Below are 17,932 nucleotides of genomic sequence, written 5' to 3' on the forward strand. Positions count from 1 at the left end.
ACGCGAAACTGCAATGCTTGGGTCTGAATTCCTCATTATTAGAGCTCCACAGGCCCCTTTTCTACCCCTTTTCTGATGTGCTTCTGAGAGCAACTCGTTTTGGGGCGGTCTCTTCAAATGCAAATGAGACACTTCATACCCCGCCTCCTCTCCAGGTTGCAGAGGTGATACTCGGTTCAACGTCACCCTGTTCGGCCATCTTTGTAGTTTGATAGAACAGATACAATTATCTAGCGGCGCAGAAACTTTATATTCACACATTATTTACAAAATGTCAACAAGGGAAGATTTGTCCATCCAGCCATACATGTTGGAGCCAGAGTCGGACCCGGCGGAGCCAGATGAAAATGACGATGATGCACCTACAGAACAACGTCTTCATATGGATGTAACGCAATGGTGTGTTACTATATTTACACTAACTTCTCCATCCATGCCCACTACTACAATACTGCCTGTATTACAACGACTATTTAACACAGAAGTTACATTATAATCTAAAACGAGCACACAGCGCTAACATATGAAGACGGTGCAACTGCTAATGCTAACAAAACAATGACAGGGACGTCTTATCATCACACTTTTTAGCGTTATATACAGCTTACCGAAGTGCTCTGTTCGTCGTCTCCATAGATAGAAGGAACTGACCGCTCAATCAGACCAAGTCTTTCGGCAAATCCTTCTTTATACTGGCGGAGGTTGCTGAAGCAGTCGTCCTTAAAGTGCTTCGCGCACACAAAAATGACCTTACCCACAGATGTGGGTACATTTCTGTGAAAAATAAAACTCAACCAGGCACTTCGAAAAGGTTCTGATGCTGGGAGACGGTGTAACGAAGCTTGTGGGTTACTACATCCAACAACCGAACATTTCGACTTATCCTCTCGTAACTTCGGTTGGACTACACAATCGCAGCGAGAAACAAAAATGGCGGATTGCTCGAAATGTCGATGTCCTAATTTGGCAGTTCCGCTGAGAATACTGTGACGTCATTGTTCAAAAAACGTAATAGAGAATAGAAAAATCGAAACCGATCGCAAAATATGACCAAAACAGAATATAAAGATATCAACGGAGCACCTGAAGAGACTACTTTGAACTTTTCTGTACTTCTAAACACTCTAAATATACAACAAAATGCATTTAAAGGCTAAAAAAGTGGATTTAGCATGATATGTCCCCTTTAAATAGCAAAATTCAAAGAGTGTCTATGGTATGACTATAAATCATCATTCCATAAAAGAAATATTTCAATAGCCCCACAAAAATATCCCATAAAGGGTTAACATGAACTTAATGATTCAGATGCAGTTATTTAAATTTCATAATGTTTGTCAGACGGGATTTTTGGCTTTCACTTTAATTAAATCAGCTATTGTGTGTGTGTGTGTGTGTGTGGGGGGGGGGGGGGGTGTCTCTCTCTCTCTGCAATGCTCACTAAAGCGACTTTTACATTGGCATCAATTGAGGCTTTCTCAAATAAATAGCAGCTGTGCAACTTTTCATTAAACTGCTATTTATTGGATGAATATCGTGTTTTTCAGATCCAGACTGTAAAGGACCTCAAGGTTCAAGGTAACATAGTTTCCTCTAACGTCATTGAATCTTTTCAACAATCCGCCTGATTTTATACGTCGGTGGGAGAGAAGGGAGGGTTTCCATCAGCATTTGGCGTCATGTTTTGGGTGAACCAATGATCAAACAGGGGGTCTGCAGTCTTTCTAACCTGGGGGGATCCAGAGGAAAAGGTTTGACAGTTTTGGACTGTAATCTGACAGTTTTCTTCTATAAAGCTGGTGGATAGAACAGGTTTTTTTTTTTTTTTTTATCTCTACCGACATTTAAAGGGCAGGATGACTCACCATATATTAACATCGTTTGACGGCAATGGGAATCGGACCCATAAAAAGAACATTTAAAACACTGAAGGTAATAACTTGAAAGAAAATGACTTCTGCTGGAGAGTCGGGTCAGACTGGACAGGACGTCATTGCAGAGTGAGACACCTTCATCATAGTAAATGCGAGTGACAACGACTCCGTGATGATCTGTTATTTCATTAAAAGCCTTAATTCCCCTGTTGCCCTCCTCCTACTGTCGTTTCTTACAAAAAGAACACCCCCACGTCTCAAGGACGGCGTCCAAGAGCCGCCTGCCGACTGGTGGATGCTGTAGGGACGCGGTTAATAAGGCTGAAATCCCACAAACGTCTTACGCTGCCACTCGACTGCCAGAGAGCCTGATTACCGCGGCCGGATTAACGCGACGCCTTAACATCCATTAAACACGGCTGTTGAGGTTTCCTTGTACCTGAGCCAGAGCCGAACGGCTGTGACATGCTTCAATTCATCCCAATGACAGCAGATAGCGCCTGGCACCGAGGCAGAGTGACGGGTCAGCAGACGATTACCTGCAGGCTGCACGGTGAGGATCATCATCGGTCAGCGCAAACGATGAAAAGTGAGGAGTGTTGGTGTAATGATGCACTGAACCATACGTTTATATCAGTGGTTTTAACATATTCACCCCAACCCCAGATTACCTCAAAGAAAAGCTGAAGTACTCCAGTCTGATCTCTGGTTTCAGATCCAGCAAACGTCCGTCTGTGTCTTAAAGTGGAGGGAAACTGATGCCAAAGTTTGTGTGCATTGACACTAAAAACCCAAATGTACATGAACCCAGTGGAGTACAATATAATGTTCTATTTTTGCCAGTCCAAAGTTAACAATGCACTGCGTGAATGCTGGCGCCCCCTCATGGAGGTCACAGAGCTCAACATTGGCAACCACACCTTCATCGCAAAATTGATGTTATTAAAACCTATTAGACATTAAAAGTATATCGTATTATGGAACTTGCAAAACAAAGTCAGAACCTGAACAAATCTGCAAATCTAATTTCAATGAACTCAGTTCCGGTTTTTCCAAAGTTTGAAGTAAAAACATTGTTTTTACGTTTTCATTTCACAAACGTTTCGTGTCGGCACCAGTTTGGACGTGACGTCCGTTTATACAGGAATGGCAGAAATACTGAAAATGATGTACTGCAGTTAGTGTGCCAGGCCATGACTTGGGGCTGTTGCTTGTTTTTGTAATGAAACCGTACACATACGCAGAGAACAACACGCTATAAATGTTAAAGGAAGTATGTGGACATTCACATGGACAGACGACAATAGTGGATCGTTATTACGGCGACTGTCGACTATAAAACCACCAAGTCCAGGAGAATGAGGGCTGGGAGTCATGACACTGGAGGAAATGTTGTTGTTATTGTTCATCTACTGAGCATGTGCAGAAGAACTGTGCGCATGCACAGTAGCAGCGTCTCACAGAAGTTGAGTTAATTAATGTTTCCATGGGAGGGTTTTCCAAAAGTTCCATCTTGGAAGCCGTTTTTGAAAAGTTGCATTTCCAGTGGCCCGAGGCACCGTTGTTTTGGCTCAGAAGTGGAACGTTTTCAAGTGAAAATAGTGTTTTCGGTGTCTGTTTACACAACATGTAGAGGGACTTTGCAGATGAATGGTTGTAGAAGATTAAAAAAAGAAGAAAAAAAAAAAACCTCTCTCTGCATTTTTCTTCCTTTGCCTGACAAATTGGAGCTTTTCGATTCCACTAATGCAGCAGTTGGAAACAGAGTCCCCCCCCCCCCACCCGACAGGCTGCTGATGGGACTCTCAGAGGGGCAGCAGGTGGAAGTGAGATGCAGTTTGTACCTCGGCGTCACAGATCTGAGGAGGCTCTGTTCGCTGTCCGTCTCCCTCTGATCTCGCTCTCGTCTCTCCTGTCTGAGCTGTCACCTTGACTCTGATCACCACGCCGGGGCGTTAAACCCCCCCCCACCCCCCCTCCTCCGGCCCCTTCAGCGGATCCCTGCTGAGACTTGTGTATATGCTTTTCAGGAACTCTGACAGAATATTAAACCCGCAGACTCTCTACGGAGGAACGTGTATCAACAGAATCCATCTGTCCACAACGGGCAGAGATATGCAGCCATGTTTGCTCGGCGCAGAGGGCATCGATCAGCGTCGACTTAATTCTCTGTGAAATGAGGACTCGGGGAGGCGAGGCTTGCCGTGCGCCGAGCCCAGTCGTAAATAAAGAGCAAAGTAATAGCGTATGAAGGAGAGGCTGGAGGAAGTGTTGCAGAGGGAGTTCAGAGTCGGAGGAGGATACACACCAACTCGGGGAAAAGAAAGTGAAGCTGATTTGTTTCTTTCTTTCATTAAATACAAACTTGAAAAAAGTTTCTTTGAGGAACATATTTAGAGCTGGATTGGGGTTAAGAAAGGTTATAGCTGCTGCTGCTGTGTGCATGTTGGTACTTTATCGCCGCTATTAAAACACAATCAGCGTCAGTATTATCCAGAGGTGTTTCCAATGATGAACGGACTTCGGGGAATTTGGAGCACGTTGGACCGCGGATTATATTTTAGACACACTTTAAACTGCCAGTTGGAAGCATCATCTTTATCACTGGTTACCGACAGTTTTTTATTTGGAGAAATTACCTCTTATAGCCTGTATAACCCTCTCTGATCTTTGATTGGTCCAAACCTCTCAGTAAAAACACTGGTGGACACGCCCACTAGCGGGACACTTTGTTATATTGATACGGTGAGATGGGGGATCGAACCCCCGATATCGTCCAACATGATGGAATATTCCTTCCAATACGGAGAGGGTCATGACTCCCAGTCCATATTCTCCTGGGACTTGGTAGTTTCATAGTCGACAGTCTGTCCACTAGAATGTCCGTGTTCTCATATTGTTAATGTTTATAGCATTTTGTTCTCTGCTGCATGTGTGTGTGTGTTTCATTACAAAAACAACCAGAAGCACCAACTCGTGGCCCTTCACTCTAACTACATCATTTTTAGTTCTACTGCTATTTCAGTGTAAACTGAAGTTCTTTTCAAATCATTACTGCGTAAACAAAAAAGGACACATTTTCAGTTGAAATGTTGACGTGTGAACGGGGGGTCTCAGTCGACCTTCAACCCAAACTGCACATCAGGTCTCTGATTCCTCTTAGACCTCCTGGTCTGGAACCACTGCTTTTTAGAACACTTAATATTTTATTTACATTTTCACTTCCTGCAACCCATCAGGGGTGAAACCTCTCCATTTGTCAGCAGCTGATTTGATGTTCTCCGTTGTGTTAAAAAGTCCTCAAACATGCTCAGTTTCTCTGCATGTGGGAGTCACAGGAGTGGAAGCTTTTACCAGGAATTCTTTTTTTTTTTTTCTTCTCGATTATTTCAGTGTCAAAGTAATTCAGAGACGGCCGTCAGCACATCTACTAGTACACAGCGAAGAGAAACTTCATGCTCGCTGTGTCCATGGCAACATTTCACTTCCTCATCCTGTGTGTGTGTGTGTGTGTGTGTGTGAAGCCCTTTAATGTCACATTTTACAAAAGACAAAACTCTCACACTGCCTTTCAAGCTCCTGATGTCTTAAAAACACAATAACCTTTTATCGTAATTAGGAGAGCTTGTAATTTTTTAGTTTTTCTTTTTAGTTTAAACTCTGAAGGAATAGCAAGATAAACTTTTTCCAATTTGTCTGATCAAATGATGATAAAAACAGGTGAATTAAAGGGTTATAAAGTTCTCGTGGTCGTTCTTTAGCAGGTTATCTGTGAAAAAAACGAAGTATTTTTTACTCAATTCATTACCCAGGACGAGCTCGTGTCCAGCATGTATTTTCAGTGTTTTGGGAGTTCAGTCTCGATGCTGCTGGTGCAGATGTGCAAGCTGCTCATGCTGCTGATGCACCAACAGATATTCAAGTGATTTTACAAGGTCCCTCTAATCTTTAGTCAACAGGACTAGGAAAAGAAATCCTTCAAGAAATCCAGTGGATTCTGGAAGAGTTCCTGGGCCTATGCGGTGGATTATTGATTCAAATCAGGCCCATTTCTCATGCAGTGGATTATCAATACCGACCTTCAGCCTTTCACCTGCACAGATTTCTACAGATTTTTATTTTTTTTTGTTTAATTTTATTGCTCAGTATTAATCTCCGGGGGAAAAAAAAAAAATCACTAATTGACCCATCGGTAGCAGCCACACGCAGCAGCGCTCGGGGGAAGCCAGGAGGAAACTTAAAGAAAAGCCCCTGACGGCATTAGAACCCACAACAAACCCACTGTGAGGTGAGTGTACTAACCACTGCACCACTCTGGAAGCGAGAATCATACCCTTCGACCAACAAGCCACAGGATTTATTAAAGTTTTGTCCCTTTTACTTTGAGCAACATGTTTGTGAAATGCTTCATGTTTTTTTGTTTTTTTTCCGGATTGAACCTCTTCAGTGGCGTTTATGTGTAAATTACTTAGTGGGGCAAGATTTCATTTCAGGTCTAATGACAGCAGAGTTCAATTCCACTGAATGCCACAGTAAAGATCATACACAACTTTTTTGTCATTTCTGTCAACATTCAGACAACGTGTGAAAAGATTGAGCAGTGGAGATAGCTCATCAAAGAAATAAGTAATAAAATAAAAAACTGAGTGAGTGACGTGTGTTTTCAATCAGGAACGAATTATTCACATGACTGGAGCTGCAGCGCGCTCAGCATTAGTCTGTTTAATAGGCGCCTGCAGATAAACAGTTTGAGATGTTAATTCTAGGGCCATTGAACGACAGCGGAGGAAGAAGCAGCGTCACACAGTGAAACACTGGTGGAGACTTCTCACGGTTTCATCCAGACACAGCGAGTGGAAACCTTCGTGACCCTTATATAAAATAACTGCAGTCAGCTTAAGTAAGTACAATCAGCCAATTACGTAACAATTGAGACGGGCCTGCAGCTGGTCTGGAAAACAAAAGAAAAGCACTCTGAGGGGATCCGGTAAGAATTTTTCATGTTGTACTGATATTGTGTTCACAAACACTTTATATGAGATACACTGGTGAATGAAGTTATTACCACCATTATGTTTTATCTTTATTAATCACTCAGGAACAGAGACTGAATTATCTGAACTGGCTTCATGCTGTGCGCGAAGTGGCACTTCATTACCCAGAAGTGAGTTAAATACCTGAGAGTGATGGACGAGCTTCCTCTGGGGGGCGCCAGAGAGCTACAATGGGTGCAGCTGCATTAGCACTGGGGGGGGGGGGGGGGTGGGGGGGGGGGTTCAGGGGGATGCTTTTTTATCTTCCCAAAATGTGTTTTTGCTTATGATGTCTCGGGTAACTTACTTAAAGTCATAAAATCAGCTTTAGTGGAACAACAGACTATGTATAGAGAGAATGCATTTTAAATGAAAACCTCTAACAAGCTCAAGAAGAATTATCTTATTAACTGCCCATCATCGTCAACACACGTTCACAGTTAGGTGTTATAATTTGATTGGATTAAAAAATCATTTAAATCATTCAGCTCTTGGCAAGGAAAAGCTGCAAAGGTGACATGGATGGATGGATGGATGGATGGATGGATGCATACCTGGTGGTCAATGAAAAATGACTCAAAGTCAATAAAATGCTTTTGAAACGATGCCGTTGGGAAGAGAATGGTAGGATACAAGATAGGAAACACAGGTGGTGTAAATAAGGGGCAAGAGAAAGAGCACTGTTATTTAGAAGAACAAATGGGTCTGCTGAAAAAACAAACAAAGCAAGAGCTCGTTCTGACCCGTTCTCATACCGCAATTTTCTCTCGTGAGAAAAAATGCGAGATTTTAACTGGTACGGATGTTAGGCGTGCGTTTATACTAGTCCCGTTAGCGGCTAACTGCTAGTGGCTAACCGCTCCATTCAACAGAAGTTTGTGTATGATCTCCTAATCAAAGCCTCCCGTTTTGGGGCACACACCCTTATGGGCGATTCTGGTTCGAACAAAGAGCCCAAACAAGAAAAAAAAAACTCAGCCACTTTCAAACTAGAGATTTTCAGGCAAGTTTCAACTGAGGTCCAACACCGCGGGAAAGAATTCCTCCTCTGTTGCTACGTAGTCGTCGACTAAATCCAGATTAAAATGCCTTCCTGTGTGGCCGTGGCTCAGTTTCTTTCTCGTGGTGGTGAACAGTTCTGAAGTCTCACCACAGACCAGAGGAAGCTCCTCAGTGTTAGCATGTCGCCGGTGTTAGCATGTCGCCAGTGTTAGCCTCATATCTTCAGTATTAGCATCACGTCCTCTGTGTCAGCAGCTTCATTAGAAGCTGGAATGAATCAGCTCTCCATGAGAGCGAGGTGGTGAACCTGTTCTGGGTTCTGCCAGGGCCTTCAGCATTCGCTGGAAGTCTGAAGCGCTCGGTGTGCTTCTGAATATTGATGCAGGCTGATAATGAAACGTTGCTCCCGTCCCAGGGGAAGGCTAATTATGGATAAGCAGTAAACATAGATTCTTCTCGGTACTACAGAGCTGGTTTATATTGCCTTCATTAGTCGGTGGCGAAGAGGAACGAATCTGGAGGTCAGATGTCTGTTTGGAGCCGTTTCACATAAACTATGTCCCACTGCACAATGAAGACCTTCACCTTCAAGCTGTTCACAAGAATTGTACTTTCAGCCCTCCGGATTTATCTCTGGTGGCACCCATAGAGGGCTGTGGCCCCTATTACCTGCATCCACTCCCCCTCAAAGCGTTTCATGGTCCAGGTTGCTGGTTCAATGCCCAATCTCGTCTTTCTTGTCTTATGAGGCGAATTGTTTTTGGGGAAAGAAACTGAACCCCGACTTGCCCCTGGATGTAGAGAGAGCAGCTTGCATGGTCTGTAGGACCCCGGCTCTGTGTGGAGTTTACATGGACGGACGGATGTTATAAATAAACTTTATGAACTTAAAAGAACTTCTCTAAAACAAATCTTGACATTGAGCCCCTTCTTTGCTCTGTTAGAACTACTGCGGGCACCTATAGCGAGAGTCAGGCGACTCTTTGAGTCACATTCTTTTGAGTTCCTCGAAAACAGCTTGACCTCATTGAGCTCCGTCTGCTCTGCTCGGTCATATTTCCACAGATCCTCCTGACGGGGTAAACAGTGGCACTGCTGCTGAGGCAATCTTGCAGATTTGCATACGGCAATGGTAATAAAAGTGTTTTTTATTGATGGGATAGAGAACGTTGCCTAACCCTGCTGCGCCGGCTCCTTTTATTGAAGTTGTTACTCAAAAACAAAGAAGATTCTCTTTGATGGGCCACAAATACCCTGGCGGTTCTCTGACGATGCGAAGGGAACGAACTGTCGGAGCAGAGGAGGCTTGTTTCTGCCCCACTGGAATAAAACCTGGTGCAGGCAGGTTAAAAAGCCTCTCTAGTCGCTCTTAAATAACACGTTGCCCAAAGGCCCGGACCGATCAGCCGGCGGGAGGAGAGGAGAGCCTCGCTCCAGCTCACAAATGGCCTCAGCCCGATAATATTAGAGTGACTCAGTGGAAAAGAAGCCTCGCAAGGTCATAAAAAAAGAGAAAAGTTGCGGAGACAGACGGTCCAAATACATGCAGCACATAAAACATTCATGTCTGGGACAATATCGCGTCATCGATGGGATATTTTTAACACCGAGACCTTTCGCCTCGTCCTTTGTGTTCCTCCCACATGATTCTTCTCCTCTCTCACGCAATAACTCTGTCGGGCTTTTCTCTCATTTATCCGCTTTCCTCCTAAATCCAATCTGTGCATCAGCCTTTACATTACAGCATCCGCCAATCAAAGCCTACCGCGGTGCGTTCGCAGACCGCAGGAAACGAGAGAACTGATCCGTTATCACACGTTGTGGGAGGAAGTTTTGACCTTTTTTCTGAAGCCGCGGGAAACAAAGATGTCACGTCGAGGCATCAAGTATAAGCGGGAGGTTTTGCTTATTACCCATTGAAAATGTCTCATAATTGATTGAGAAATCTGATCACATCATTAAACACTGAGGCCCCGTTTGCACGACAACATTTCAAGTAGAAACGCATCATTTTCACATATCCGTTAAGCGGTTACACAACAACCTTTTCCAAACAATGCCTGTTTCAATGAAAACGGTAGAAACGCTGAAATTGATATGGTTAGCGTGTTTGACAGGCGACTGTCGACTATTAAACCATCAAGTCCCGGGAGAATATGTACTGGGAGTCATGGCGCTGTTGATCTACTGAGCATGTGCAGAAGAACTACTTGCGACGGCCATGGTGAGCATGACCAGTAGGAGCGTTTTCAAAAAGTTGTGTTTTCAGTGGCTCCGACCACCGTTGTCGTATAAATGGACCCCCGAAAACACGACGAAGGTTTTGTGTTTTCACTTGAAAATGGCGAGAGAGAGAGAGAGAGAGAGAGAGAGAGAGAGAGAGAGAGAGAGAGAGAGAGAGTGTAGAAAAGTAGAACGTGAGAGAGGATGAAGAGAGAAGGCTGCTTGGAAGCAGCTCATCTCTCTTTGCCTGCAGTCACGGAGCGTTAAGAGTAATAAAACGTGAGAGTAACTGAGTAACTGGACCTGAGGGTCAATCAGAGTACTGGTGGTTTCTCACTCATCACGGTCCAGTTCTTCTGGAACAAATGCTAAAATAACTGGAGTCTCCAAATGGGGGGGAGGAGGGGGGGGCTTAAAATTGGGAGAACAAAACAAAACAAGCAAAACTACTTATAAAAAAGAGATAAAACTGTTCAAATGTCTTCCCTGTAAATAGTGTGAGCTGTGTTTAATTTTATTTCATATTTGATTTTGAACTTTCTATTTACTCTGTGTGGAGCAATGCTTTAAGGACTGTCTCTCTGGGATTAACAAAGTATTTCTATTCTATTCTAAAATGTCAAAATTGTCTGACAAATGCTGGAAAAGAGAGATGAAGTTGCGAAAATCAGGTACAAAAACAGCTGAAAATTTAATGAAATGGTTACCATCTTAAACTGTAATTGAAACTTCTTCAGATTCAAATGTTTTTCTACAGTTTCAAAACATAATGAAACTTTAGAATCACCGTGTAGACCAGGGGTCTCCAACCCTGGTCCTCGAGGGCACCTGTCCTGTACATTTTAGTTCCTCCCTGCTTCAGCATACCTGAATCTAACGATGATGTCATCACCAAGGTTGTGAAAAAGTCCAATAACGAGCTCTTCATTGCAATCAGGTGTGCTGCAACTGGGAGAAGCTTTTACTTTTTAATTTCAAAGCAAAATCTCAATATAAAGAATAAACTAAAGCAGTTTAAATGAGAAACTGCTGCAGCAACAGTCGACTAAAACAAATCACACTTTAATTAAACCACAAATTTGTGGAAAAGAGAAACAAAATAATCTCACAAATCCAACAGAACTTCAGATTTGATTTAGTGTCAAATCACAACTATGGTTTTGGTGATAAAGCACACGCGCTCGTACCTTGACGGCGTCAACGTGCGTGACGCAGTCGAACATCAGGTCGTTGGCGCTCATGATCTGGTCTCCGACCCGCAGCCCTTCCCTCTCGGCGGAGGAGTCCGGCTCCACCAGGGACACGTAGATCCCCACGCCGTGCTCCGAGCCGCCGCGGATGCTGAACCCGAGCCCCTCGTGGCTCCGGGAGCGCGTGAGGGTCACCTGGCGCAAGTCTCCAAAGAAGCTCTCGCAGAAGTGCGGCTGCGCCATGACGGCTGCCGCCGCGGCGGCGGAGCTGAATCCGTCCGGACATCCCGGCGGCGCGTCGTGGACGGAGCTGACGTACTTGTGCAGCGCCGCGTCGCCGTCGTCCCCTCGCGGCTCCACGCTCGCGCTGCCGTTGCTGGGCAGCAGGTCGGCGTTGAGGTAGAGCCCCTCGGACGTGTACTGGTCGAAGAGCAGCTGGTCGGACCGCGGGATGACGAGCCGCAGCATCGGCAGCAGCTGCCGCTTGGCCGCCGAGTCCAGGATCACCTTCAGGGTCTGCACCAGGTCGAACACGTTGCGCTTTGCGTGGTACACGTTCAGGCAGTGGATGAACTGCTCGCGCTCCAGCTCGCTGAGCAGCACGTTGAGCGCGTGGTGCAGCCTCCGGACGTTGGCGGAGAGCGCGCGGCCGCCCGGACCGCCCGGGTTCACTGACGCCGCGGTGAGCGAAACGCGCTCCAGGTCCGCGCTCATCCTGCCGGGCGCGCGTGGCACGGAGCGCAGGACGGACCGGGCATCTGGCGACGCGCCGAGCGGGTGGAAGCTCGCGTGGGGAGGAGAGGAGGACGAGGACGAGGAGGCGGCGCGCGGAGCATCGGGCAACTTCAACAGGTGACCGCGCGTAACGGCGCGGCGGCGCGGCGCGTCAGCCGCAAAGCACCCGGAGTCCCGGCCGCTGCTCGCATGCTGCACCTGCTGCGAAACACACAGTCGCGCGCTGTCCGTTTAATCCAGCTTCACCGGGACGAGTGGTCCGCACAGCCCGGTTAGAATATGTTCAAACTCCACTTCTTTTACTGTTTCACACGCAAATAGAAGAAAACATCATATTTTCCTCCCGTGGTTTGATTTTTGTCCCCGAAACAAACTCCAGAGTCCAGAGCGGCTCCGTGTCGCTGCGCTGCGCTGCGTGTGGTGGTGCGGTGCTGTGCGCGCAACTGGAACCGCCGCGTCCGACGCTCTCGGACTCTGTGTGTGTAGGAAATGACGCAGGCGTGTGTATGTGTGTGTGTTTGTGTGTGTGCCTCATTTAAATGATTATTTTTGGCATTAGCTGATGTCACTCAGCTGAAGAAGTACAAGAGAGGTTTCTCTTTATTATTATTCCTCCAGTCACACACAGGAAATCATGCTCATGCCAGACACGTCAACACAAAGATATATATATATATATATATATATATATATATCTTCTCCAGCCCCCTTGGAGGTCCTGCAGAGCCTACATTGACTCAGAAACGGCATGTTGGGACACAATTTGGCGAACTATTGTTTGTTTTTGGAATATAACCACACACAAACACACACACGCGCACGCGCACACACACACGGGCGCAGAGAACAAAACCCTTTCAACAATAATAATGGGAGTACACAGACATTCTGGAGAGACGGCCATGTTGGATTGTTATTACTGTGACTGTCAACTATAAACTACCAAGTCCCAGGAGAATCTGGACTGAGAGTCGTGACCCTGGAGGAAAACATTGTTCTTAATGTCCGTCTACTGAGCACGTGCAGAGGAACTATTTACTACTATATTACTACTGCTGGCGTTTCTAGAATGGTTTTCCAAAAGTTGCATTGCCAGTGGCTCTGAGCACGTTGTCGTGTAAAGGGACACCAACGCCCAACAAAAGTTTTAGGTTTTCATGTAAATTGTTTAAGGGGCCGCAGGTTTCTATTAATAGCTGCTTGGAAATATCCTGAAGCCTCCGGTTATGACGAGGAGTCTCAGAGCTGATCAGCCAGATCAGCTTAAAGGATGAACACACACACACACACACACACACACAGTTTCTCCAGTATGGAAGCTGCTCTCAGGCTTTATAAATTGCCCGATGAAGCTTCAGATTTGATTTATCTGTTAAATTTTCAGTTACAAACGGTCGTGACTGTCAAACTTCAGGTTTTAGAGTTGTTTAACGGCCAATTTGTCATTTTCTCTATTACACTTATTAAATTAGTTTCTGAAATATGTTTTAAAAAGTACATTCATTGATGTGTTTTGACCACTAGGGGGGCAGTACAGCACAGAGCTCTTAATTATTAAACTCACAGTATGTGTTCAAACAGTGAATAAAAGTTGTTATTCAGAGATATTAAAGAATATTTAAAAGGTGAAAACAATTAAATGTGGAGGGGAAAACAAACTCCTAACTTCTTTCATTCATGCAGACGATGTTTTACACTCAAACAAGAGTAAATCAGTGGAGAACAATAACAAAAGAACAACAACATGAAAGGAAACTCATGGGTAAATATTTACAGCCACGAGGGGGCAGTGTGACGACACTCTGAACTGGAGATCAGCATTTATACTTTTAGTACCTCTTCCCTCTCTCTGACTAGATAAACTGAGTTTCTTTCAGTTTTTTTGTCTTTTTTTAAACTTGAATAAAAACAGTCTCTCTCCTTCACATTTCTTTAAATGTTCCCGCCTCGTTCGCTCTCTCTGTCGTCTCGGTTTGTCCTTTGGGAGGATCAGTGGGAGTTTTAAATGAAGTCAATCCAGAGGGAGGACACAGTGAATGAGATTACAGATTGGAGATTAAGCATGTCACACCGGCTTCATGTAGTCCCACTTTCTCCTCCTCACACAGGACACAAATTTAAAAAAAAAAAAACGTTTTCCATCTTGAAACAGATTAAAAACAGTTATGAATTTACAAGAAATTCACTCCTTATAATGCGATTGTTTTTACAAATTTTCTTTGGGCTTTTTTTCTCTCTCACAAAATTAAGAAATGAATTCATTGCCACATGATGGAAAGAAATATAAAAACTCGCACCAGAGATTTGGAGCTCATCACAAAAAGCCAAACGTTCACTTCCTTCAAAATAAAACTGAATTAAATACAATATTTTGTACTTAATCATAACATAATTTTGTGATTCAGGACTAAATCGAATTAAATGCACAATTTTAACAATATTAATAATATTTCAAGACCTGTTTTGAGGAGTCTACCTGGAAATAAAAACTCATAACCCATCTTCTTTTGATGTTACCTAAATGTAATTTTGAAAAAAATATATAAACGGATCAAAATGTAATGATATTTTAAAAATGTTTGATTAGAGCAATCTCTTACTTGGTTAAAATTCTCAATGAATGTCTTATAAAGACCAGAGTCCTTCAAAAACCTGTTTTTAATCAGAAAATGCATGTTTTAACATATTTGTTTTAATTTATAACCGAAGAAACAAAAACCGGTGGCAGTGACCACATCTGGTAAATTGTCTTAAAAAATTGGTTGAAACAGTTCTGAGGCCAGTGGGGCGGCGTCGTATATCGATCATTGATCGTCATCAAACTGCGACGGAGTCCGTTTCCATTAAAGTCAGGGAACTGCTCCACTTCTTAAAAGCGCCGCGGTTTCGAAGAACAAATGTCCGAGCAGAGAGACATGCACATCGTCTGCATAAGCAGAAATCGCTCTTCTGATTTCATTCGGTGTCTCCGACGTGGAGCCGCTTTTTGACTCCGAGCTGTACACTTTACTCATGTCACAACGAGCTCCGCTGGCATTAGCATTAGCAACTCTCAATGCTGTTTAATAGAGCAACATTACGGAGTCTGGTTCTGCAGGAAGGTCCCACCTTTTCTCTGTAACGTTGCTTCGAGGTGACCGTGTTGCTTTCACTGCTGTAGAAACGAAATCGATCTGGAATGTCTTCAGTTGTTGAAACGTACATTTCTCCCCAATCAGACTCCCTCCGGACGAACGTCCTCCACGCTGAACTTCTCATGAGTCCCGGCACTTAAACCTCCACCGGGTGCGAGTTTCCCCTCCAGCAGCCGCGAGGCCGAACCGCACGGTGGGCGGATTGATCCGTTAATACACTCCTCCTGCCACTTCAAGCAGCTTCTTATCCGCCGGTTCACGCCGCTCGATCGGCGGCAGGGGGGGGAAACAAAGAACACAAAAACATGTAATGAAGGCGGCTGAATTGCGGCGGTCGATCGGAGCCGTCTGCCTCATTGTGCTGAAGCTGCACGTCGTCTCACCGCAGTGACTGTAAAAACTGCGCCGCGGATTGAATCCTCACAAACGCAGAATCCCGTCAAGGCGCCAGAAAGCTGCTCTCCTCTTCATCTTTGTGCACGAACAATCAAACCAGTCTGAGTGATTTCGATGACTCATCCACAAACCTGCACGAGATAAACGACATTTTGCCAAACTGGAGTGGAATTTGTTCAAACGTGAGCATGTCGGGCACCGCAGCTCGCGCCTTGTGTGCAGGAACGTCAGGAAGTAATGGGATACCATCGTGAAGATATTTAGCCTCGTTTCCACAGTGCCCCTTGGTGCCGGTGCCGGTCGGGTGGGGTCGGCTATCCGTAACCAGACCCATATCAGTGCCGCGTTTCCATTACACGGGGTTCGGTTTGAAATGCAGGCGGGGTTATGAACGGTTGCGTAATCATGCAGGATGTGACGCCATAACGGGAGGACATTTTCAAAAAAGTGACCCGATTGCTGCAGAAGAACTGATTGGAAATGGCTGCTTGCTGGGAGAACAGCGGTTGTCACGGACCAATGAGCAGACGGCAGTGTTGAAGCTCCTCCCCCTCATATCCGGCACATTGTGCCTGGTACCCCAAGTGGAGGGGTAGGGAGAAATGGTTACCAATGGTACCGGTTGGTAACGGTTCTGAGTCAGTGGAAACGCACAACAACCAGTTACGACCTGACCCGTACCGGCACCAAGGGGTACTGTGGAAACGGGGCTTTAGTCTCTCTATCCTCTCTCACCCAGCCGGTCGTTAGCATTCGCTTTACCCTGGTCTCAACTGTTGCCCTTACACTAAACTCCTGTTTCCCCGACTCAAATCCCGTTTCAACCGAGACACAAAAGATGTCGGGAACCACATCAGTGTGCCGCGACACTGGAGACAGAATGGCTGTTGTAGCATTAGCATTAGCACTAGGAAAATCACGGAGGAAATTGTGTGTGCCTGCATCTCGCCGCCGACCAGTTGACCTTCTCATGTCCAGAAGAGTTTCCGTCTCCACGTGATAAAAAATGTCTCAACTTTTGAGTTTGGGCGAGAAAATGTCTCCCAAAAATACGTTGGGAGTCTATGGGAGGAAATCTGGCACTTTCTGCGGACAAAAGCATGTTTCGAGAGAACCGTTTTCCTGAGACAGACGAAGTGAAAAGTGACAAAAGCACAAGGCCTGTAGCTACGTTCTGATGTATAATATAAGATTGAGGGAGAACTGTGGCCACAGTGACGAGACTTTTGTTCCTTTTTAGTTTTACTTGACACGAAAATCTCCTCACTCTAGCGCTCCTCATCGACTCCCATGTTGAAACTCTGAAAACTTTATACAACTTAAAGGATCACACGATAAAATTGTTCAATGATAGCAAAAAGATGTTTCCATGTCTGAATTTAGGACAGATGTGAGAACTTTTTAAATGTTAAATTAAATCTGTAGCTGAAATTATGATGATGTCACCTGGCGTTGAAGACGGAGGATTATTTTGGTGTTTTTCACTCTTCCCATCCACTTTGAATGGGAAACTTTTTGCAGTTTCTGCTGGATTGTTTCGGAAACGGTTCGCCAAATCATTAAGAAAAGTCATAGCACACTTTTCCAGAATTTTCCACACGTTTTGATATGCTTTGTGTGTGTACGTGCTCCCAACGGTGCGGGAATAGTTACGCGCTGAAAAAGCAGCGGAAGGAAAATTAAGATTATGATGAAGATTAAAATAAAAATTAAACACTCTTCTCACGATTGTACTCTTTGATCCTCGCCACAGGAAGGAAGAAGAATTAGCTATGTGTGTGTGTGTGTGTGTGTGTGTGTGTGTGTGTGTGTGTGTGTGTGTGTGTGTGTGTGTGTGTGTGTCAGTCTGATTCACTCATTAAGTTCGTCTGAAGTTACATCAGTTAGTGGAGGAAGATGCTCTATAATCTGAAGTATTTTCCAGGCAAACAGTGAAATAAAATCAAAATTGACTTGAAACATTTATTTCCACTGCTTTTGACACTTTCAATCACAGATTATTCTTTAATATTAAAAATATTAAAACACAACATACTTCAGACAAACTGTGGAAAACAAAATGCAGAAACAGAAGATACACCAGCAGTGATGTGACACGTTGTAGAAACAGGAAGGTGGAGTTCAGATTTGATATAAAAATCAGGATCACAGATAATCTGAATGAGCTTCAGGTTCCAGCTGGGTTCAGATCCACACAGCTTCAGATTATCAAACTATAATTAGACTCGTCTTTACAGATTCATTTTTATTTAATAATACATTTATGAGGAAAAAAGAAAGATTTGTGATTCCTCACTTTAATTTTTAGTTTTACATTGATTTGTTTTTTTCTTTGTTTTTATTTT

At 44.5% G+C, this 17,932-nt stretch overlaps 1 protein-coding gene across 1 annotated transcript in view; it reads right to left on the reverse strand.

Moving 5' to 3' along the window:
* The window catches only part of whrnb (whirlin b), a gene marked incomplete at both ends in the record, with an annotated part of 69,011 nt that extends 56,975 nt beyond the window's left edge, over positions 1-12,036 (reverse strand). The window contains one exon of the mRNA XM_080466525.1: positions 11,320-12,036. Within this exon, the coding sequence (XP_080322651.1) occupies positions 11,320-12,036 (717 nt within the window). The remainder of the gene's footprint in view (positions 1-11,319) is intronic.
* Between the last annotated feature and the right edge of the window lie 5,896 nt (positions 12,037-17,932).

The sequence above is a fragment of the Lipophrys pholis genome, assembly GCF_963383615.2.
Source record: "Lipophrys pholis genome assembly, chromosome: 7".
Lineage (NCBI taxonomy): Eukaryota > Metazoa > Chordata > Actinopteri > Blenniiformes > Blenniidae > Lipophrys > Lipophrys pholis.